At 39.2% G+C, this 25,171-nt stretch overlaps 1 protein-coding gene across 1 annotated transcript in view; it reads right to left on the bottom strand.

Moving 5' to 3' along the window:
* LOC122790920 (zinc finger homeobox protein 2-like) overlaps positions 1-25,171 on the bottom strand; it is a 515,963-nt gene that overhangs the window by 141,816 nt on the left and 348,976 nt on the right. The window contains exon 6 of the mRNA XM_044058604.1: positions 5,698-5,753. Coding sequence (XP_043914539.1) covers positions 5,698-5,753 — 56 coding nt within the window. The remainder of the gene's footprint in view (positions 1-5,697; positions 5,754-25,171) is intronic.

Raw genomic sequence — 25,171 nt, 5'->3', positions numbered from 1 at the left:
AGAGAAGAGTATTATTTCTGACCCTTAAATATGGAGTGCAGCTATTGTTAGTACTTTTATCCATAATGGATTCACTAATTGAGAATTATGTGAGTGCTGATCCAGAAAATGTAAATCAATGAATACTGCTTTCAGCTATCGGAAAAACAAGATTTTTAATCTTACAAGGCGAACCCCCAATTTGTATACAGTAACTACACAGACACACAACAACATGGAAAATGGCAATGTCTATAGGTTCATAGTTAGGTATTAGGCTATCTGCCCGAAGGCATTTATAAGCCTAGCCAGAATGTGTTGGCTTTTGCCGCCCACTTAGATTAGTTCTCTGTGCCTCTGTCCAGTAGAGCCACTGAAGTGATCCCCGGGGTAAACTTTCTATTTCCCATCCACTCATCAAGGTCTCTTTTGAAGAGTGTTAGCAAGGAGCTCTGCTTAATGTAGATTGGAATCGTGTTCCAAAGCATGGGAAGTCTCTGGGACAGGAATCTATCCCTCCAGCACGTCCTATTTATTGTTGTGGTGAGGTTTAGATCCCTAGAGTGTGTGGCTCGAAGGGATAAGGTTTTCTTTAGGTGGAGCACGTCCATCAATTCTGGGTTGGACATGGCCTTGTATGTCAGGCAGAGATCACCTCTGAGTAGGTGGTATGCAACCAAGTACAGCTGGAGTTTCTTCAGTCGAGCTGTATAGGGCATCTGTTTGAGGCCAGTGATCCTCTTGGTGAGGTACTTCTGTGGTCTTTCCAGCTGTTGCAGGTGTCTTGTAAGGTACATCCAAATGGGGCATTGTACTCTATGATGGGTCTGATGAGTGATGGGTAGAGGGGTACAATGACCTCTTTTGATCTGGATGCAAACCCTTTTGTGATTAGGTGGGCCACTTAGAAGGATTTTCTAACCACTTTGGCAATGTGATTATCAAAGGTGAGATTATTATCTACTTGGGTCCCCAGATCCCATATTACATCTTCCGTATTTAGGGGACTACCACCTATGTGGTAGTTTGTGGGTACTTTGTTTTTTCCAAAAAGGATGACTATGCACTTTTCGGCATTTAGCTTGAGGCCATGATTTTGACACCAGGTATTCGTCTCACTGAGACCCTTTTGGAGGATGTCTGTGTCAGTCAATTATAGCCCCTAGTTTGCAGTCATCTGCAAACTTGGTCAGCCATAGTCCTCCTGTGCTTGCCTGTACCTCTGAGAAGTATATGCCGAACAGGAGGGGTCCTAGGACTGAGGCCTTAGGAAGGTGACTTGTAACCAGTTTAGAGTCAAACCTAGCTCCCGCAACTCTCTCCATGTGGGTTCTGTCCATGAGCCAGTTGGCAACCCATCTTGTTATGTAGGGGTTTATGTTCAGGCTGGTGAGCTTGTCTATAACAGCAGAATGTGGAATGGTGTTGAAGGCCTTAGCGAGGTCTAGGTAGGCTGTGTGTACCACCTTTCCCTCGTCTATAGCCTTGGTAACTCTCTCAAAGAAGTCTACCAGGTTTAGGAGGCATGATCTGCCCTTAACAAAGCTAAACTGGGTAGGGTCCAGTGTTTGGAGGTTCCCAATGTCTCTGTTAATGAGTTCCATGATGATGCATTCCATAGCCTTGCAGACCAAGCTAGTCAGGCTTATAGGGCGATAGTTCCCAGGGTCTATTGTGGCTCCACATTTGTGGAGTGGAATAACCATTGCTGTGCACCACTCTATGGGTACATAGCCTGTGGAGCTGAGTTTGAACAGTGTGTTAAGGTGAGGGGTTAGTCTGTCTTTGAGCTTGTGTAGGACGCAGCCTGGGACACCATCCAGTCCCACTGATGCTGCGTTTTTGGCTTTGGAGTGGGCTGTTTTAACCTGAGTGTCTGTGATTTCAGAGACTCTACATTCTTCTGGTATGGTTATGGGCCCTTTTGGGGGTGAGAGGGGGGTGAAGTTTGCGCTGAACCTGTCTGCCAGGATGTTGGTGATATCAGTCGGTTTAGTGTATTTTGTGCCATTCTGCACTAACTCCAAGCAGATCTGAGCATTGCCACTTAGATTCTTGACATAGCTAAAGAATGCCTTGTGGTTATCTTTGGAGTCCTTGGCAATATTTCTTTCAAAACTCGCCTTGGATGATTTTATGAGGGATCGTAGTTTCTTGCCGATACTAATCAGGGATGTCTTCCCTTCTTGGGATTTTACTCTTTTCTGTACTAGTTTCCTCCTTCTATTGTATAGCTTGTTTATGGCAAGAGTCCACCAGACTGGTTTCCTTTTCTTGGAGGAGCAAGTCTTGGTTTTGCTTGGGATGGCACGATCCATGTATTCTTGTAGGTGCCCGTAGAATGCATAAGTAAAAGATTTTGCAGCTTGGACAGCGTTATCCTTCAGCATAGGGGCTTTGAAACTTTCCACCTTGGTCATAAGTAACGTGAAGTTTGCTTTTGAAAAGTTTTTCATGGTGGTTTCCTTGTCCGGGGGTGGGGGCGGAATGTGGATATCCAAAGTGATTTGTTTTTGGTCAGATCTAACCAGTGAAGGGTTGACCTGCAGTGTGGAACACCGGTCGCCCCTGTTGGTGATGACCAGGTCCAATATGTTGTCACCTCTGGTGGGAGTGTTGACCAGTCGAAGAATATAAATTCTAGAAATGTTGGGCAAGGGAGTTGGTACTTGAGTAGTTCTCCCAGTTAATGTTTGATCGCTGAAAGCAGTTTTCAGTGAAAATGACTTGAAGTAACGCTCACAGAAGTGTTTATCAGACAGTTGCCAGGTTCCTCTCACAACCTAGAAAAGTTACAAAGTACAGAAAACATGGTATGTAGATTTATGACAGACGAGTATAGCAGATATCAAAGTGTCTCAGTAAAAAGAGCAAGCCACTATCATAAGAATCACTTCTCATTATTGCATTAAACTGCTAGTTACTAATTCCTGGGCAGTGCAGGTCGGTTTGTCATATTTCCAGTATCAAGCACTGTTCAGGCCAAATGGGGTGTATGCCTGGTGTACACCTCAGGATAACCATTTCTGATTCAGAGACAGACTTACCATGGTACAGCACCATGAAGAGGTGCAGCACTGCCATGGACTGTCTCTGCGGCCTACCACAAACGCAAATGAGGCATTCCAGGGGAATAGCCTATGCCAACTTCCTATGTGCTCTCCAACCATAAATATCTGTGGTAAGCCATTTAAGCAACTGAATGATTCAGAGAATTGCTCAGCAGCCTAAGGTCCTTCGGCCATCCAAGAGACATTGGCTCCAAGTGTTAATGAACACGGCCAAAAGCTCATGTTCATACAATCATTTTAGAGGTAAGTGCTGGAGAATTTAGAGCACAGATAGTATCGGGAGGTGTGTGAGCATGTGTGTGTGTATGTTTGCAGGTGCATGTGTGAGTGTATGTAGAGCTATGAGCAGTATAAGGTGTGTGTGCATGTGTGTGTGTGTGTGTGTGTGTGTGTGTGTGTGTGTGTGTGTGTGTGTGAAGGATGTCATACCTCTGCACATGCCTCACAACTGTCCAGGTTTTTGCAGAATATCCAGATTTTTGCCTCATATTTTGGTCCGCTCCTCATAAAATATGTGGTTTTCTGGAAAATCGTTGAGGACTGAAGTCACTAAATAATGGCAGACATTTGAGTTTCAGACTTCATATTCTTCACAAAAGACAATCCAATGCAAAATCTATTATTCTAGCAACTTTCCAAGTTTATAAGAGCAATATATAATATCATTTGCTATTTTTGGGACTTTATATCCTCCCATTATTTTTGTCTTTGTCCAGAGGTCGAGAGGTATGCCACTCTTCCAGACTAAACAGCACATTTTGCAACATTGGGGTTGACACTAGACACAGGGGATAATTCTTCATATAGTGCCTTAAAGGCACCAGTAATACTACATATAGTGCGCCTTAATGGCACTTAAAATGATTCATACCTGGTACCATCAGCAGTCACACATGGCATGTTAGTACTAGTACTCTGTGCTACCACTAGACAGCAGGGATGCTACTAAAGTTTTTACACAAGCATTTGTAAACAAAAACAAAACAAATGAAAGTGAATAGCAGGGAAAGTTTCAAACTCTGCATCTTTGGCACAGAAAGCAGCTTGTCAAGCTGGAACCTCAAGCTACTTCTCTAACCCCCCCCCCCCCCCCCCCAGTTAGGGCAGTACTTTTTTTTTTTTTTTTTTTTTTTTTACATAATAAGTAAGAAACTCTAATGTCTGGCATTATTCCATGACTACCACAGTCTGCCATTTACGAGGACAGTGCACATAAAACAGGCAAGTGTAGGAGCTGTCTGTAAAATCAGAGACATTCGAGAGGGATGGGGTGATTCCATGAGGGGGAGGCCTCAGGATAAAGCTGGGAAGAACACCAGATGATATCATGAAGAATGTTTAAAGTTACTTGAAACAGTGTAAAAAGGTAATAGACCAACAGATCTAGCATCACATTGCATTTTACAAACTGTAAGAAGAATGAAACTCTGATGTCTGGCATTATTGACTGACTGCAATCATCGGTGATGTACACAGGGCAAGGAAAGATAAGAAGATAACATCAGGGACTTCCTGTCAACTCAGGGATAGGTAAGTAGCATATCAGAGTGTGTGTGTGTGTGTGTGTGTGTGTGTGTGTGTGTGTGTGTGTGTGTGTGTGTGAATGCATGTATGTGTATGAGACAGTGAATGAAGGGGGCTGCTTGTGCATACGCGATGCATGGCTGCCAATGCTGACTAGCACAGGAAAGTGCTGATTTGCACTATTGGTAGTTAAGGATGATTCAGAGACATGCAAATTAGCTGATAATGAGGTCTTTCCTCATAACAGCTAACTCATTTCTGAATCACAGATTCCCCTTCACAGTCCCTTTTTGACCACAGCACCTACTACTGGTTGTGTTTTTATTTTTTCTGAATCCATGGGGATGTCCTATGCAGTTACATCTGTAGTTCTTCATTACTGTTTATCTTCTAGGTTAAGAGGTCTTCTATTAGAGGACACCTGTTTTGTAACCCCTTCTGAGTGTAACTGGCTAACTATTTTAGGAACTTTCTGTACTCAGATCAAGGTGTTACTCCTTCAGAAAGCTGAGTATGGCTGAACAGGCACAGTGACATAATAGAACACTATTGGTACATGACAAACACAGCAAAGAAATCTTAATTGGGTCCCTTAGTTTAAGTCAATGTAAAGCAATTATTAAACAGTCTACAGAAGAGTTGTGCCTACTACTGTAGTTTTATATCTGTTTTCCATGCCTGTTATTCTACATATACTCAACTATTTAAATGTTTTGACATCTTGGTTGTAAGGAAAAAAATGTCCAAAAGGTCCAGTTTACTTACTTGTAGAATAAATAAGCAGACAGACAAGCAAATAACCAGAAAGTCAATTCCTGATTACAATACTTTCCATGGAAATCTCATTGTGACCAAAACAGAAAATAGCGTGTATTCATCATTAACAAAATAAAGCATTTTCATGTTTCAGGGAGAGATACAGTAATTTGATATCAAACATTATGTATATACTGTGATACTTTATTCACAAATAAATACAATCAACAGTAAAAGTACACAAAAAAACTTCTACGAGCTGGTAAAGATCATTGCTTTTAACAATTCACTGTTCAATGGAAAAAAATTACGAACCAATTATGATCCATTTCAGGTAATTATACAGTAATATTTTAAAAGTTCCTACCGTCACTAATGCATTGTCTTCACAGTTTGATACTCTCTTTTCTTCTTCAGCAGAACCTGGAAAATATAATTTTTTTCAGTTAGTCGATACCCACTTCAACTGTCCAGTCTTTCTGAAATCACTAATGTGAATATAAATCTTTGTTGCAGTATGAAATTCAGTGAGCTACTTGCTTGTGGAGACTTTTTCCTTTTAGTTACAGTTAACCATATGTAAAATGCAAGTCCTGGAACTTTGAGGCTGGATATGCAAAAATACAGACTTGTGTATACCAAGTCTGAGATCATTGTGCATCAGAGGATTCCCCATTATAAAAAAACAGTTTTAAAGGAAAATGGCTACTGTTAGCACATTCCTTGTTCTCCTCTGTGTGTGTGTATATATATATATATATATATATATATATATATATATATATATATATATATATATATATATATATATATATATATATATATATATATATTTTTTTTTTTGTAATTCTGGGACTCTCAGTTATGAGACTAGTAATTCCGATTTGAAGCTAAAAATGCAGAATGCTCAAGTCCACCAAAGCCACATACGTTAGAAACAAACAGACTGATCTCCTTATCTCTTCTAGACAGCCATGCATGTTATAAGGAGCAGAGTAAAAATGCACTCATATGCACTGTCCTGCCTCTCCAGTTACTTATCTACAGAGCCATTGGTACTGTTAGCTTTCTAGGAATTAGCATAACTCTTAGAATGGTGCAGATCAGTAGCCTAGAAATTAACTGCATGAATTAGCATAACTGTTTAAAAAATGTAGGCTGTTAATGTTATTGCTAATATGTTACACTGTTAAAAATTGTGACTGTAAATATTAATCTTATTGCATTGTAGTAATATGTGAACTCCACTAATATGTGTTTTTCTATTTGTTTAATTTTGCTTCATTTGTGCGCATTACATTTCTCGAATACCTTACTCTTATGTTAAATCTGTAATTTGTAATTTTCTGGAGCTTTTCTCCCCAGGACTCCGTTGAAAACAGGCTCCTCATGGGCCAAAGGACTATCCTGGCAAACAAACTATAAATAAAATAAAATAAATATCTACAAAGACTATCTTCTCTCAAACTCCAACTAGAGCTTAAACCCTTATCATAATCCCACATTTTCTCCAAACCTAAGAGTTTTGTCTGACTATATTACATCTTCATTTTTTAAAAATATCTCCCATGGCCCTCAAACTGCTGAACAAATCTGATGTAAGATCCTACACACAGTATACCACATCCTGCCTTGCTTAAAATGGCAGCCCCATACCTAGCAAAACAATTTAACAACATTTACAGTCCTTCTCTGTCCACTATACTGCTCCTAAGTCAATTCAGACATGCTTGCATAATATCTCCCCAAATTGTATAACTGTAATGACCACATACCTATACACCAATCTCAGATGTTGGCCATCTAAAAACACAATAGAAAATTTAACCTGCAAAAGCTAGCTGATTATATTACCAAATATGATCTACTTAAAGATAACCAGCATAGTAGTACAAATGGCTTTAGTACCATAACAGCCATCTATACTGCTACTAATATAATTTATTCCAACATGAATAGCCTCACTGCAGGTGGTCTTTTTATTGAAATGACCAGAGCCATGGGTACTGTTAGCCACAATAGCCTAATAAAAGCCTAGTAGCATTAAACTTTAGTTAGCCACAGTGTACTACACTGGTTCTCTAACTGTCAGCATAATTGACCATTCAGGGTAAGCTGTGGTTCAAACATATCAAGTACAGCAACTCTCACATTGGGTGCCCCCAGACTTCTTTCTGTGCAACAATTGTCTTTTCTCTCTTTTGAATGACCTCTCCTTCCTCAATGTAACAATGTAAGCAGATGATCTTTTCATTCAAAACTCATAAAAATATACCACTTTATTGCAAACTAAGCTTAACGACAATTTTACTACACTCCTGCATTGGACTTCCAAAAATCATCTTACTATCAACTACAAAAAATATGACTATATGATTTTTTTGGTACTAAGGCTGAGGTGGCTTAGTGGTGGTGAATGGCATAGGCTATGGTGTGCAGGGTCCTGGGTTCAAGACCTGCAAGGGCTTGTAAATTGCATAAAAAAACTAAGTAGCCTTGCCAAATCATTATAACTGACCCACTAATTAAACATATCTTACTAGTGTCATACTGTTAAACACTTTGGGTTAATCCTTTACCCAACACTATCATTTTACCACCATATTGACCTGATTACTGACAAAGTTTTCACATAACTGAAAATGCTATAAAATAACAAATCAATTATCCACAGGGTCAAGGATGGCTAATGACAAAATGTTTTATTCCCAAAATTAGAGTTCTACTAATACGTTACTACATGTCACTAAAATAAACTAGATGAAGTGGATAATTACAGAATAAATCAAAGATCAAATGAAGTCTGAGTGAATGGATAAAAGCAGAAGGTAAAAAGAAGAGGCTTGAAGATTTAGGTAATATGGATCAAGCGAACTTTCATAATGCAGTACCATATCTAGGGCAGGGAGAAGTAGGTGGGTAGTTGTCCTGGATGCAAGCTGTTAGTGGAAATGATCAACATGTCACAATTGTTGAACAGATGTGAGTACAATAAACACAGTCATTCTTTAAATGAATGTGTTTATGCTAGTAACCATTTTCAGTTTGACTGGCTGTCACTCTGGGGACTACAATGCCCATAGCACTGGCTGACCTAGCTAAGGCTCTGCTATAGTAATTATACATGATGTAAAGTCATTGGTCACTTCTTTCACATCACACACATAATGAACAACTACTAAGCAGAAGACAGCCAAACCCATTTGAGTGTTATTTTCTGATGTCTGTTGTGTTTTCCTGATGCAAATTCAGGTGTATACCTATATTAAACAAATCCAACAAACAAATTCGGAATTGCACATGGGCCAGATGAGAAAACTGCTCTAGTGGAAGGTCATGAATAATAAATGAATGTTAAAGTCCATTATATCAAGCTGCTGGGACTAATGTATGAACATAGGTCAGAAAACTGCTGTGTACATTTTTTGGGGCTCACTAAACTATGAAAATCAACGGACTGTCTCAAAAATCAGAAAAGTAGTAAGTAGTTGTGCATTACTCTTTAAGGGACAGACTATCAGGAGATCATTTAGCATTTAATAATAAATTGAAGCATAATGACCTAATGAGGCAATACCTTTGAGTCAGACGTTAAACTAAGATTTTGGACTAATCAGGCAACATTCTTTATGGGACATATTCAACTAATTTCCCTTTTATGTTATTCCTTGCTCCAGTCCTCCAAGAAGTCAAAGATCTCAGAATCTGTATGGAAAAATTAATAAGTTTAAACAGGCAATAAGGCATCTAATATTAGAAAAAGACTTCAATCCATACATTTATATTACCATAGTCCCTGCAACCCTTTCACATAACCAGGTGTATGAAAATACCTGTTCACTGGTCATATCAAGAAATATATCTGAGATGGCATAAAGGAATGGTTTTACCAACAAGGGCAGCACCATAAGTTGATCATCTCAGTGACCAGAACAGGAGTGGATTTGCATTTGTTTCAGCTTCTACTACAGCAGCTTGATAACAAGGTAAGGAATTTAGCAAGCCTTAAGAAATGACTTGTGCTCAATGGGTGAATATCAGTTTCTCACTCCAATGGAGCTCAGGAAGTTTGCACTGTAACTTCCAATGGGCGGAGTCTAAGCCTTTCAACAGAATCAAATTATGTCTTTACATTTCAAACAAATGTTCATATCTCTGGAAACATAGGGGTTATATAAGATGTATACTTGGCAAACTGTTCAGCACAAACTATTTTTATACTGGTAGTATTCTTTAGTTTCTAGGTCTTAAACCCAATTTTATAAGTCTATGCAAACACAGTAACTATTACATTTGCAATATTTTGTAAACTTACAATATCTCAAAAAGCACTCAAGTTACACACATACTGTCAACAGCATTTTATTCATCTGCGTGAGAGCTTTCGTATGAGACTAAGGAGTTCTGTCTGTTACTTAGTTGTTGAGATACGTAGACAAATGTGAAAATTATATCTATATGAATTAATATCATAAAAACAGCAGTTAATATCTATTTACCTGCACTAGACAGAAGTCAAATATTAATGCAGTTGAGTTTGCCATTGTGTAAGATTTAAGATGAAATATTTTAAAACTTTGTATATAGCATGATTTTCGGAATTATTGATACAAATATGAACAAACAATATTTGACACCTAGAGGCGTCAGTAGGAGTTAACTGCAGATGCACCTGGAGGCGTCACTCGGATATAATGAGATAAATGAGAAAGAAGCTAACTGTCTGTATACAAGTCAGTTAATCATAGGTTTATATTAGTCTGAAGACTATTGCAAGCCTACCCAATAAGTAGAGGTCATAATCAAACCTTGTACCTTGGAATTGTGAGGGTAAGACCTTATCCATTATGCCAAGCCCCCCTTATCTTCAACCATGTCTAAAGATGCACCCCATGAAATCACAGATCCATGCTAATACTGAAACTGTTCTTTAAAACTCTACAGTCTGCCATCAACTCTCTCTCTCTCTCTCTCTCTGACTGTTTTGTATTCTGAAAATAAGCAGTAATAATGCTTAATAATGATCCTTTCTATTTCTCTGAATTAAAATCGCCAGAGAAACAATGCAGACCAGTTTATGTGACACCTTGCCAATACTATGAAAATAAGGACATGAAAGGTATTTATTTATTTGGTCACAGTGTAGCTATGTCTGGTTACTGAAAAGCAATACATTTAATTAAATACGAAATTCAGTCAGTAGTACTGTATTTATAGAAATGTTTAGATTATTCATAAACAATGTAAGGATCGTGCAAAACAAAGAAAACATCTCATGCAATCTTCTTGGGTACTATTGGGGTGTAATCACAAAACAGCATCTTTTGGCTACAGGCAGTGGCAGTTTAGTCAGATAATACAGGTTATGAGCTGCTAGCAAGCCTACCTTGTAGTCTTAGGTCTAATTCATTCAGTTCCAGTTCACCTAGTGTGTTGAACACAAAAGTAATTTAAAAAAACAGTACACTTAGGTCCCTCTTGGAAAGGAGTGTTTATACCAAGGCGTTTTACCCCATTAACATTTTTTTTTTCAAAAAGGGCATACAATAAAGTTAACTGATGTAGGCTTTATAAGAGTAATACATGTTAAACAGTAACAAGGGTAGTAAGAAACCCAGGACGCAGTAAATGAATATTTACAAGAACCAGGCATAAGAAAAAGTGTTGCATTTATCATGAAGGGCTTGTAAGCAATGAAGAAATAAATGTCTGACTATAAGAGATAGGAATATTTTTTTTCTGTAGAGAGGGGATCTGAAACTTTTGTTGTCATAACAAAATTACCTACCCTCACTGATATAAAGAAAGTTTGGTGCTTCAGTATCAGCAATGACTACCTCTGTCAATAATGTCACAACTGATGGAGTTAATATACCATAAAAAAGTCAGTAAATTTTGCATTACAGTCATATTCTAGAAGCTTATTGAGAAAGCTGTTTTTTAATGGATCTATGCAACCAGATGCAAGACTTAATGAAACTACTATCAACAAGCATCTTCACCTCCTTGTGGGCTATCATTTTTTCCACCGTATACTGCAAACAGTGCAAACACTGAACCTCGCAGTGCTTAAAGGAATAGCCTGTAAAACACAGGAAGACTATCAGGGACTTAATGAGAAGAAACAATGAGCTGCTGAAGCAGAAATGAAACAAAAGAGGAGGGGGGCACACAGCAAGAGAAACCTGGGGAGGGGAGATGAATAATGAATTAGTGAGTGTAAGCACATTGTGAAGTCAAGGTCATAAAGGCAGCTTGAAACAGGAGCCTCATTTTGTGCCCGAATGATTTTTTTTTATTTGCACAGATAAAATTCCATTTCAGACTTTGCTTCCCCTCCCCTTCAACTGTCACTTGTTAATCTGCAGTCTGCCTGCTTAGAAATTCATTGGGAAAAGGCATTCAGACACTGTAAATGAAAGACAAAGAGGAGGGATGAAAGAAGGTAAGGTACAAGGAAAAAGCAGAAAACTGAATGAAGGAAAGCAGAAAAAAATACTTTACTATCGAGAATACATTAACTCAATCTATAGGATGACAACAGTGTATTTAAACAAAGGGGCTAGGCCTTCCATTTCAGGCTTCTGAAATGTTAGTTTCATTTTTAAAACCATTTACTTGTTTCAATTTAATTAACATGTTTGAATTTGCTCTGCTCACCTATTCTTCTCATGTGATTGTGCATGAAGAACTATCAATTCTTTCTTTATCACGTGCCCATGAATGAGTAAATGCTGCTCATTCTACAAGTACCACTCTAACTCACAACAGTAAAATATCAATCCATAACATAAAGAGAAAAAAATAAACATCTACAGACATCTTAGATAGGTACTAAGCCTGCATCCTGGAAGGCTATCAGGACGTTTAGCCAAATAATCCACTAACATTCTAAAATATTAGCTGCCCATATCAAGAATACTATTGCCACATATTCTAGGGGTAAATTTGCAATTATCTATCCACTTATTATGCCTAGGTTTAAAAGTAGGCTGGGTATTAATAAACAGAGGGAGTCTGTTCCATTAATATGGAATGTACTAGGTTAAATATTTGCAGTATCATCATCTATTGTTAATACAACAACAAAGGTTTAGGTTTTTGGTGCAGGTACTCCTGGTACCATATATTAAGGAAAGACCTGTGATCCATGTAGTCTACCTGAGTGTTGTAGTGAGGCCTGAAGCAACTGTCCTCCCTGATGTCCACTCCATCACATTTTCCATTTGTCTGAGGTAGCCCTACAGTGATTCAGTCATCATTTTTAACACTACCTTCAGCAACTGGATTTAAAGTATCTTCGCTCTCTCCCTCCCTCCTCCTCTCTCTCTCTCTCTGTCTCTCTGAAGATGTACTTCTTCAAGTCACATTTGAATCACCAGACTTCCAGGACTTGGGCATATTCCCTCATCCCCCTGCAATCTTTTCCTCAGAACACCTGCTTCCATCCCACTGACAGTCCCTTACATCTCAATATACTGTTCTGTCTTCCAGGAAGTACATGACAGGGTCAGGCTTTCCCCATACTTCAGCTATTCCACTCACTTGGTCACAGTACTCCAGATGTGTCCATACAGCCCTATACAATAAAGCAACGTCCTCAGCATTTCTTGAGTGCACTTCCTGTGGGTGCATGCCCTAGCATCCCATTTTTTATCACCTCCTGCACACTAACGCTGTAAGAATGATTCAAATTAGGAGTACTTATAACTGCCAGATCTTCTTCTTGAGCTGTTCTCTACAGGCAACACTTTCTAGCACTGGCTAAATAAAATACGGCTGGCAAGCACCAATCTGATACAGACTACTGTCAACAGATTAGTTGCAAACAACCACCATTAAAAAAAAATTTTTAGCCTTACTTTCATTTATTTATTGACACTGAACTACTGGGAAAGTCCAGCTGCGTAGAAGTCCATTTTCAGGTGAGACCCAGAGAGGAAAGCTCCAAAGTACTACAAAACATTTTAAGAAAAATAATTTTGCAGTCTTTAAAAATAAAAGAAAAACAGCCACAGTTTAAATAATTATACAAAATTAGGCATAATATGAAAACATTAGTTAAGAATAGATGCAAGTTATATGACAGTGATTTAATTATTAGAGACATTTTTGCCAGTTTATAGATAAATTAAAGGTAAGCTCGTATAACAGAAACAGGAATTGCAATATGAAGTGAGAGAGAAACAGGTTTATGGTATGTTCAGAGAGAAAGCCATGGAAAAGAAATTAATAGAAGTAAGGAAGTGAGTGAAGAAGGAAAAGTAGGGAGATGCAAGGTATGAATAGGTATTTCTGCACATTTACAGATAAAGTTTATCCTGGTATTGAGCAAGACATCCCTTATTCCCCTGTTGCTTAAATGAATTTACATAAGCTGCCACACAATCTGTAAAGTTTTTTTAGGGAATTTTTTGAGGAATATTTTTATTTAATAAAAATATACTACATAATTATAAAAATGATGTGTAGAATGTGTATAAATATATATATGTTTAGTTACTTTAACCTCAATTCTGCTTTGATTAAATTTAATAGATCACACCAGAGATTTAAACCGTAAATTGAAAACACGCATTTTTTTCATGCCAGTATTACCATGTAGTATTGGTGTAATTCCCCCATTTACCATACTGGTGGACCCTCATGCACAGCTCTGCACACTTTTATACATTAGTAGTTTACTTCATCCACTGTTTTCTGTATTTTTGTGTGTTTTTTCCTACTTGTATAAATATGTTATTGGGGCTGTAAACATGAAAACTGCCATGGCAGTTTTTTTTTTTTTTGGAAAACATTGACTTTTTTTTCTGAGCTGTTAATAACTTAGTTTTTATGCACACTAATACACATGGATGCATATTTACTAGCTATTATTAGATATATGCATTTTTATATTTATAGTGTTTTAGTTTGATGAAATTTAGTTTGGGAAAGTCCAACTTGGAACAAAGCCAATTTTCAGCGGAGGCCCAGGGAGAAATGCTCCAGACGTATGTCTTTGTAACATGGGAGGAATCCGGAGTACCCGGAGAAAACCCACATGAATGCAGGGAAGACATGCAGACTTTGCACAGAAGGCACTTCAGCCGAGAGTCAAACCCGGAGAACCTTTTACTATGAGGCGACAACACTACCACTGCACCACTGCGCCATCCAATGTTTAAAAATATCTTCTTTTGTGGTTGCAACATTTCCCTGATAAAAGAAACTTCTCAAAGAAAAATATACCTCAGGCAGTGGTACAACTTCTGACTACTTTTACTACATCACCCCTTCTAACCATTTTAATCATATCATATAAATCAGCACCTTTTTGGATCAGCAGTTGGTTCATCTCAAACTCAAAAACTAAGAAAACACTAACTGGTACACTTAGACTACAGTGTTGTCTTACTCATGTACACTCAGGTAGTGGCTGGGTCACAGGCCAATGTAGAAGGTTGTAGCAGTTGCTCAGGCTCATTATCCCTGTACCCACAAGTATCAATCCCCTTTCCAGTATACGAATGCTAAATGGTTCAAGCCTGTCCTCACAACCATTATCCCTCCTTTTCCTCATCATGCTGAAAATTCTTACTTTGCACAATTTCTACCACTCACATCTGTTTTTGTCTGTATGGAACAAAATATCTCAAAAACGCAACCTCAAATGGAGAAACATTTTTAATATTAATACATTTAGCGCTTTCGTTCATATAGGACTCCATTAGAACAAATACAAAAATAAAGAACGCATTCTTATAACCACAAGTCAAATGATAAAAATGTACATGTTAATAAATGTCCAGTAGTAAACATAATATTGCAGTAATAAAAAATGTAAATATTTCAAGTAAGGTAGTGTAAAAAAATATTTGTTAAAATACTTGACATTTGAGGTTGTGTTTCTGTGGAGTTTATTTTTTGCAGTGGTAGTTTACTCTGTGACACTGTTTATGTAGTTATTTGTCTGTATGTTCATAAGAACTATACACAGTACTCTAGTTTTACCAGTTATCGTCTGTTCTGTACATTGAAGAATGACATCACCATCTCTGACCTCCATGCCTACGTACTACAGCAGCTTGTTAGCATTTACTAATCCCCTTTCATAGCATATTGCAGAATTTAGCTGACATAATTTATGACCCTCTGATTCATAAGAACACTCCTACATGCAATATTTTCATACATCCCCATCAAAATGCATGGTCTTGTTTCTTATTTTTTATTAAATCATACATGCCACCTGTCTGCCTATACAGCACTCTTCTATTTCTGTCACTACAGAATGTCCCCCCATTCCCTGTGCAACTACTGAATGGCTGATCCTATTCTTTAACCCCAGTATGACACCTGAAACAGATGTGCTGAGCATGACTGGTGCTAGTACTGATCCCCATGGTCCTCAGCATTTCCTCAGACATTACGTGCCACCACTAGCCTGCCAATTTACTTCTGAACAGTCATTAATTTCATACGCCATTCATTGTCATGGGTCTTATATGTGTCATTTAACCGTCCCACCCAACTATCTGTAGGACATGGTGTCTACGGGTTTACTAAATTCAGGACAACCACAGGGATCTGACTTCCCAGTTCAATGGCACCCAAGTCAAAGAAGAGCATAAGACTAGACCTGCAAAACTGTTGCTGTATTATACTGTGCCATGGCTCATCTGTGACAGAAGTAGAATTCAGAAACAGAAACCCTGATACCCTGCCACACAGAACATTTTCAATACTCTTCCAAAGTAGTACAAGATACCAAGAGGCCTGCAAGCGTCTTAATCCTTCCTGGCCTCACCTTTAATCATAAGAACCTTTTTTCAATGTTGTGACACATCTCTGGTTTCTAAAGACAAACTGTATAGTCTGATTAGACATCATTTCACTCTCTCACTCATTCATTTTTCACTCACTCTTTCTTTTTCTGATAGCAGATTTAAGTTATTCAGAGAGTAGAAGCTTATGCCACCATGCAAAGGGCAAAAGACAGAGAACCATTCTGGGAAGGGGTGTCAGTCCATCACAGTGCATGCACAAAAATAAGCATGTGGATGTGCACACACAAACACACACATGCATGAGCATTTGCACACGATTTGAGGCAATTCATACGACTCCTAATTCAAATATCACATATCGCTTTGGGGTGCAGGAAGGACCACAGCCATAATGCCAACCCTTTCATCACAGAAGAAGAAAGCTTGCCTAACCCTGTACCTTGCCTCACCAAAGTCCATTCAGTTTCTTCTCTGCTTTTTCCGTAATTACTTTCCTTTCCCTTTCCCTTCCCTGTCAGCTCATGCTGGTATAACCATCCCATGGCATCCAGGGTAGCATTTTCTGTCTCAAATTCTTACATAAAAAAATCAGGCACAAAGCACAAAAAAAGGACAGCAGAAGACCAACATCAGGGATTTTTTTAAGTATTGACACTATCCACTTAAAAACTCAACAGCATGAGAAAACTTTTATTAATATATATTTTTTCTGAACAATAATATTATTATAATTTTAATGCCTATTATTATTCATTGAGTGTAGTCCAACCTGTTTTATCACAAATTCAAATTGAAAAATCAGGGAAGTCTTTGAAAATCAGAAACAGTTGGGAGCTGTGTTTTTGCCTGTCCTCTAGCATGCTAACATTTCTTCCCCCTAACCTACCCCTACCAGATCCTTCTATTGCCTAAGGTTCTAACTTATAAGATTGATGTTAAACCATCCAAATCATATGACACTGACTGATTAGCACAGCCAGAAAAAAAGTGCGAGCCCAAAAGTATAACAATCACTCTGTGAAAAAAGTGTTGCAGGTGCAAGCCATCCCAGTACCCACCAGCAATATGGCATGCTTTTCCTCTTAACCCCACTATTTATATCCTAATTTGGAGATCACTTATCCATGGTGAAAGGGAAATCCTCTAAGGATGTCCAATCCCAATGTTACAAAAGAAAAAAATTAATTTAGTATTCCTTCGTCAGAATTCTGCATTTCAGCAAAATAAAGGCCTTGATTCCAAAAGACTTGCTCTCAGTCTCAGTGACCACTTACACTGACAGCAGGTGATTTGGAATCTGGTTCCCATAGCAAGCCTGTTTATAGCTAGGCCTCACACCGAAGTAAGTCACTTACACTAAGAGCAAGTCATTTGGAATCAGAGCAGACTTACACAGAGAGCAGTTCTTTTGGATTCTGTCTGAAAATCAAAATTTTACTCAACATATCTCAAAAAATTTATGTAGCTATCTCTTATCCCTCACCCATACTTTACTTCTGCCAAATTATCTTTGCTATCTTTTTTCTGGACTTTGGGAAGAATATGACTTGGTTAAAAAAAAAATTCTCTGTCAATTAATTATATGATGCCTGGACAATTAAAAATGTTATTTGTATAGTATGTATAGTAAGAGATTGCATTTTTCATCCAAATTTGCTGTGATCAGGAATGTCACTTTCCCTGATCAACAATAATTGCAGCAGGAGCAATACGATTTTGTAGTTGTAGGGGACACACAGCAAGCTTGCAGTTAGAATAAAGTTGTCACAGATTATTTTCCTTATTTTTCACCTTTGCAGACATGAACATTTGATGCTACAGGTATTGCCATAGCAGAAACAGTCAGATATTCCCTTTGTCCACTGTATTCTCTGTCTCATCCTGTCTTCTTTTTTTCATTTGTTTGTTAAAAACATAGGTGGCCTAGTTCATGTAAGCTTTTCAGCCATGACCTAAGTGAAGATGCAAATGCAAAGTACAAAAATCGTACTTCTTATACATTAGGACAGCACACCATTGTATCACATATTAAACGTAGGTAATTTCTATAGGCACATTACTATTACAATATAACATTTAAATACAATGTGTGCAACTGAAATGTTTAAGTGCCAGGCTCTAACAGTATGCATAAATCAACAATTTAGGAGGATAAGGACTTGGCAATCTATAACAATTGACTTTAGTGATTATAAACCATTTAAGCTACATTCTTAAGATTTAATACAGGACCAGAGTAAATACAGTATATGTTCTAGCAAATTAAGTCCACATCCATAGCTTTGCAGCAATTATGTTTTCAAGCAACAGTTCAGTGAGTTAGCAGTTTGTGCCAGAATTCATCCTAATTGTGTTCATTCCTAGTGTGTGCAGGGAGTAAGTTCAAAGTTGCTGATATAATCTTAAAGGCTTTCTGCCCAACCATCATTGTGAGGAAGGCCTTTAAACAGACAATGCTCCCTGTCTTGGGGTCTCATCCAGCTCTGTAAGTAGACCTAGGAAACACGCCTCCTAAAGAACATTAAAGGCAAGGAGCGTTATCATACCTCTCAACCTCTTAACACAAGAAATCTAGACATAGCCAAAAAAAAATGGGGCGGCAAAGGCAAATGCCAAAAAATAAGGGCAGATTTTAAATATTGCTTTTATAAATTTTGTGTTAACATGCATTTTCTTAAGAAAATGAAGTCTGAACCTCAAATGTCATTATTTCATCACTGCATTGAATGCTTTTCCAAAAAGACATGAATTTTATGAGGAACAGACAATAAATATAAGGCAAAAATCTGAACACGCTGCAAAAATATAGAGAGTTGGGAGGTATGCACGTTGCCTGCAACAGGCTGCTGTAGCTGAGCCAGTCTACCTTACTAAATGACTAGCAGGGCTACATAGAGGGATAAAATAGAACTATAAACCAAAAACTCTACTGAGACTATCTGAGCAGTTAAGAGTGATCACCAGGATAGCATGTTCCAATTTAGATATCAGCAGGTCAACTCTCACGTCACTTCTGGTTTCCTATAAAGGGACGTTGAAGATATGTAAGTTATTCTGAGTTATCTGAAGTACAATGTCTATGCAAGTTTTAACATGAATGTTAGTATGGCAGTCTAGCTAAACTCTAAATACTTAAAATAATATAACACTAAGTAGTCAGAAATATGGGATGTCCTGAAATCCTTGAATTTCTTAAGGGAACTGAATACAATGTTGTTGGTTTTATTAGTGTTCAATGTCAGCTTCTTCACAAAAGGCATTATATTAAGACTTATCAGATTTCACCTGAATTTCTTTCTGGCCTCTCCTACACATGGCAGCAATTGTTATATCACTTATTTCTTGTTTTATCTAGGGTGTTCGTCTCTATCCTCAGCACAGTAAAATTCAGACAATCATTACAAGGAACACAGAGGTGTTCAAATTCATAGAAAGTAACAGTCTTAACATAGACAAGTAACATATTTAGTTCAAGTTAACATATAGGTCAGTTTAAGGCAAAGTGAGGTTCAGGTTTAACAGTATTGTACAGAGTACACACAGATAATCAGTTTATGGATTAGATATTTCATAGTGGTGAGGTAGTGTAGGATAAATTATTGGAGCAGTTGGCCAGGTTGGTAGGTAGTGGGGAAAAAAGTAACAGGGGGTACATAGAGGAGAATATTAACAGGGGAGAGATAGGGAAGGTTGAGCGGATGATAGGATAGGTATGAGAGGCAGGAAAGTGAGGCATTAATATATGTAGTAGATGTAGAGGTATAGAGTGTGTGAAGTAGTTAGTGGATAGCTAATTTACAAATCTGGCAATGGTATATGAGTGAAAAGGAGTATGGGGTGGTATACTGGATGGAGCTGGCGGAAGTTAGAGTGGCTGTCAGTGTTGGAGATGAGGCTGTAGTAGTGGGCAGGGAAAGCAAGGGGGGGTTGAAGTTGGCCAGGTTGGGAACGTGCAGATCCTTGAGTGCTTTAGGTGTCCTTCAGAAGTCTTTTAAATGTGGCCTTTGAGACAGCTGAGGTAATACTGGGGATGCATAAGCCAGTACATTTCTTTGTGCCGGTCCCAAGTCCGGATAAATGGGGAGGGTTGTATCAGGTGATATGATGGACAGAGGGAAGGTTGATATATTGTGTGTGCAAGAGACCAGGTGGAAGGGAATTAACGCTAGGTGTATTGGAGGTGCGTTCAAATTGTTCTATCATGGTGTGGATGGGAGGAGAAATGGGGTAGGGGTTATCCTGAAGGAACAGTATGCCAAGACTGTTTTGGAGGTGAAAAGAGTGTCAGATAGAGTGATGTTTATGAAGCTGGAAATTGATGTTGTAATGATGAATGCTATTAGTGAATATGCTCCGCAAGTTGGGTGTGCGATGGGTGAGAAAGAAAAATTTTGGAGTGAGTTGGATGAAGTGGTGATGATTGCACTCAAGGGTGAGAGAGTGGTAATCAGAGCAGATTTTAATGGGCATGTTGGAAGAGAGGGGATGAGGAAGTGATGGGTAAGTATGGCGTTAAGGAAAGGAATGCAGAAGGTCAGATGGTAGTGGATTTTGTAACAAGGATGGACATGGCAGTGGTGAAGATGTATTTTATCAAGAGGGAGGAGCATAGGGTGACATACAAGAGTGGGGGGAGATGCACACAGGTGGATTATATCCTATGCAGGAGGGCCAGTTTGAAGGAGATTGGAGACTGTAAAGTGGTGACAGGGGAAAGTGTAGTTAGGCAGCAAAGAATGGTGGTCTGTAGAATGCCGTTGCTGATCAAGAAGAGGAGGAGGAGTGTGAGGGCAGCACCAAGGATCAAATGGTGAAAATTGAAAAAGGGTGATTGTGAAGTGGAGTTCAGAGAAGAGTTAAGACAGGCACTGGGTGGCAGTGAAGAGTTACCAAACAGCTGGGTAACTACAGCAGAGCTAGTAAGGGAGACTGCTAGAAAGGTGCTTGGTGTGACATCTGGACAGAGGAAAGAGGACAAGGAGACCTGGTGGTGGAATGAGGAAGTACAGGAGAGTTTACAGAGGAAGAGGTTGGCGAAGAAGAAGTGGGATTGTCAGAGAAATGAAGAAAGTAGACAGGAGTATAAGGAGATGAGATGCATGGCAAAGAGAGATGTGGTGAAGGCTAAGGATAAAGCGTATGGACAGATGTATGAAAGGATGAACACTAAGGATGGAGAAAAGGACCTGTACCAATTAGCTAGACAGAGGGACCGAGCTAGTAAAGATGTGAAGCAGGTAAGGGTGATAAAGGATAATGAGGGAAACATACTCACAAGTGAGGAAAGTGTGTTGAACAGATGGAAAGAGTATTTTGAGGGGCTGATGAACGAAGAGAATAAGAGAGAGAAAAGGTTGGATGATGTGGGGATAGTGAATCAGGAAGTGCAACGGATTAGCAAGGAGGAAGTAAGGATAGCTATGAAGAGGATGAAGAATGGAAAGGCTGGTGGCCCAGATGACATACCTGTGGAAGCTTGGAGTTGTTTAGAAGAAATGGCAGTGGAATTTTTAACCAGATTGTTTAATGAAATCTTGGAAAGTGAGAGGATGCCTGAAGAGTGGAGAAAAAGTGTTTTGGTATCGATTTTTAAGAATAAGGGTGATGTGCAGAGCTGTAGTAACTACAAAGGGTTAAAACTGATCAGTCACAGCATGAAATTATGAGAAAGAGTAGTGGAAGCTAGGTTAAGAAGGGAGGTAATGATTAGTGATCAGCAGTATGGTGTCATGCCAGGAAAGAGCACTACAGATGTGATGTTTGCTCTGAGAGTGTTGATGGAGAAGTACAGAGAAGGTCAGAAGGAGTTGCATTGTGTCTTTGTGGACTTAGAGAAAGCATATGACAGGGTGCCTAGAGAGGAGTTGTGGTATTGTGTGAGGAATTCGGGAGTGGCAGAGAAGTATTTAAGAGTGGTACAGGATATGTACAAGGGTAGTGTGACAGCAGTGAGATCTGCAGTGGGAGTGACAGATGCGTTTAAGGTGGAGGTGGGATTACATCAAGTATCAGATATGAGCCCTTTCCTATTTGCAGTGGTGATGGACAGGATGACAGACGAGATCAGACAGGAGTCCCCGTAGACTATAATGTTTGCAGATGACATTGTGATATGTAATGAGAGTAGGGAACAGGTTGAGGAGACCCTGGAGAGGTGGAGATATGCTCTAGAGAGGAGAGGAATGAAGGTCAGCAGGACTACGACAGAATATGTGTGTGTGAATGAGAGGGAGGATAGAAGAATGTTGAGGATGCAGGGAGTAGAGCTGGCGAAGGTGGATGACTTTAAATACTTGGGATCAACAGTTCAGAGTAATGGCGAGTATGGAAGAGAGGTGAAGAAGAGAGTACAGGCAGGGTGGAGTGGGTAGAGAAGAGTGTCAGGAGTGATTTGTGACAGACCAGTAAGAGTGAAAGGGAAGGTCTACAAGAGGGTAGTGAGACCCAGTGGCATTGACAAAAAGGCAGGAGTCAGAGCTGGATGTCGCAGAGTTAAAGATGTTAAGATTTGCCCTGGGTGTGACGAGGGTAGATAGGATTAGGAATAAATATATTAGAAGGTCTGCCCAAGTTGGACGGTTTGGAGACAAAGCCAGAGAGGCAAAATTGTGTTGGTTTGGACATGTGCTGAGAAGGGATGCTGGATATATTGGGAACAGGATGCTAAGAATGAAGCTGCCAGGTAAGAGGAAAAGAGGAAGGCCTAAGATAAGATTTATGGATATGGTGAGAGAGGACATGCAGGTGGTTGGGGTGACAGAGCAAGATGCAGAGGACAGGAAGAAATGGAAACAGATGTTCCGTTGTGGCATCCCCTAATGGGAACAACATAAAGAAAAAGAAAAAAAAGAAGGTAATAGAGGTGGGTAGGGAGTTCCAGATTTTTCCAATGTGGTTGGGGAAGAGGGAGCCCCTGCCGTGTTGTTGTTTTTTGTGATCTTAATTAATTTTTTTATTGCTAGAGTGGAGTTGCCTGGTATTAGCTTGTGGAACTAACAGATTAGCATGTGATGGGGTTTTGTCTGGGAATAACAGGAGACTGTGGGCAAAAGATAGTTGATGACGGTTCAGGAGATTAGAGAATTCAAGCCAGTCAAGTTGTTTTAAGGATAGGCAGTGGTGGGCACGATAGGGGGCCCCTGTTGCGAATTTTGCAATTTGATTACAGCAAGTGTTGAGTTTGGCATTTCAGTTTTGGGTAGGTTGGTGAGAATGGGTGAGAAACAGAGTAGTGTAGAGAGAAGGTGAGTCTGAGCAGTTGTTATCCTAGCAGGCTGTGTTAGGAAGGGTTTATTTTTATACAGACTACCCAGTTTTTTGTGGACATTTTTAATGGTTTGGTTAATATGATGATCACATCTTAGGTTGTTATTGATAGTAACTCCTAGCAGTTTGGTGTGTGTCAGGGGGGCGAGGATGGTGCCATGTCTGGAGACTATGTTAAATGGAATGTGTGTGATGGTAGATTTGTTGTGTGAGAAAAGAAATAGTTTGTTTTGTGGGTGTTTAGAATTAGGTATTTGCTAAGAAACTAGTTTTCTGTGGTATGGAAGGCTTATTGGGTTATAGAAAGAAGTACCTGAGGAACATTGGCTGAATAGACAAGTGTAGAGTTGTCAACATATTGTATAACTGCTGCAAATTTACAGATAATGTGAAGATTGTTGGTAAAAATGGAGAATAGGAGGGGACCTAGTATGGATCCTTGTTGGACCCCGGCGGTGATGGGAAGCAGTGAGGATAATTTATTTTCCCTTCGTACTGCTTGTTGTCTTCCTTGTAGGTAGTTCTCCAACCAAGCCAGAGTTTGGTTGCTTAGGATGAGGTCAGTAAGGGCATGTATCAGTTTGGGGTGATTGACCATATCCAAGGCCTTGGATAGGTCCAGAAATATGGCTGAGGTTATAGGCCCAGAAATGTGGCCGAGGTTAGTTTACCTGTGTGTTTGTTTTGTTTAATAATGTTTGTGAAGGAAAGTCAGGCAGTGGTAGTGCTATGAGCTAGCCTAAATCCGTGCTGTGTAAGAGAGATAAGCTGGTTATTAAGCAGGTATGGCATGAGTTGCTGATGGATGCATTTCTCAAGTATTTTGGCCAGTGGAGACAGAATGGCTATGGGGCGAGGGTTGCTGAGATTGGTCCACCTTTATGGAGGGGGATAATATAGGAGGTTTTCCAGATGGGTGGGATTGAGGTTTCTAACATTGATCTATTTAGTAGGATGGATACAGGGAAGGCAAGTTCATTGCAGCCAGCTGAAGGAATTCAGCAGGTAGTCCCATCAGCTGCTAGTGAGGCAGGTTTTAGTTTAAGTAGCAATTTTTTGACATAGTTGGTTGGGATGGGTTGAAATTGGAAGGTAGTTTAGATCACCGAACGCTTAAAAAAGTGAATGGTGATTAATCAACCCTATGTAAGCGAAAGTTTACAATGTCGAAGTGTCAGGACAGCGATTTTTTTCCAAGGGAAAAAAATCACTGTTCCAACACAAAAAAAAATAAAAAACAATTTCAAACATTACATTAAGAGGGGGGCTGCGCCCCTCACACCCACCTACTTAAATATACCAACTCCGAGACCACACTACAGTGTTGAAAATGGCAAAGTACCAAAGCGGCCAAGTGAATTCTTTCCCAGGGAAAGAATTCGCTTAACAGCCGCTTCCATATTTTGCATTTTCAGCCTTTTATGTTTGACCAAGATGCATTCGAAAGAATGAGTCTTTGGTCTTGTAACATAAACCCGTTAGGTTTGTCCATAGGCTGTGGGTGATTAGTGGTAGTGGTTGTAGGCTGTTTTTGAACAAGGTTAAAAATAGTCTCAATGAAGTATTTGTTAAATGCGTCTGGTATATTTGTGATTTTATTAGAGGAGGTAGGAGAAATGGTGGATGGCCACCCAGGGTGCAGTATGTTGTTTATTCCTGTCCAGAATTTCTTGGGGTTGTTTTGGTGCTTGTTTTGTAGCTCAAGGAAATACTTCTTTTTATCTAGGAGGACTGATCTTTTTCCTCTCATTTCTGAGCTGTTGGAATTGTACCTTAGCTGCTGGGGTTTTAGTGGCTCTCCAGGTA

This window comes from Protopterus annectens, chromosome 16.part0, assembly GCF_019279795.1.
Source record: "Protopterus annectens isolate FY-2018-M chromosome 16.part0, PAN1.0, whole genome shotgun sequence".
NCBI lineage: Eukaryota > Metazoa > Chordata > Ceratodontiformes > Protopteridae > Protopterus > Protopterus annectens.
The sequence above is the reverse complement of the archived record's forward strand: the minus strand, read 5'-3'. Positions and strand labels throughout refer to the sequence as shown.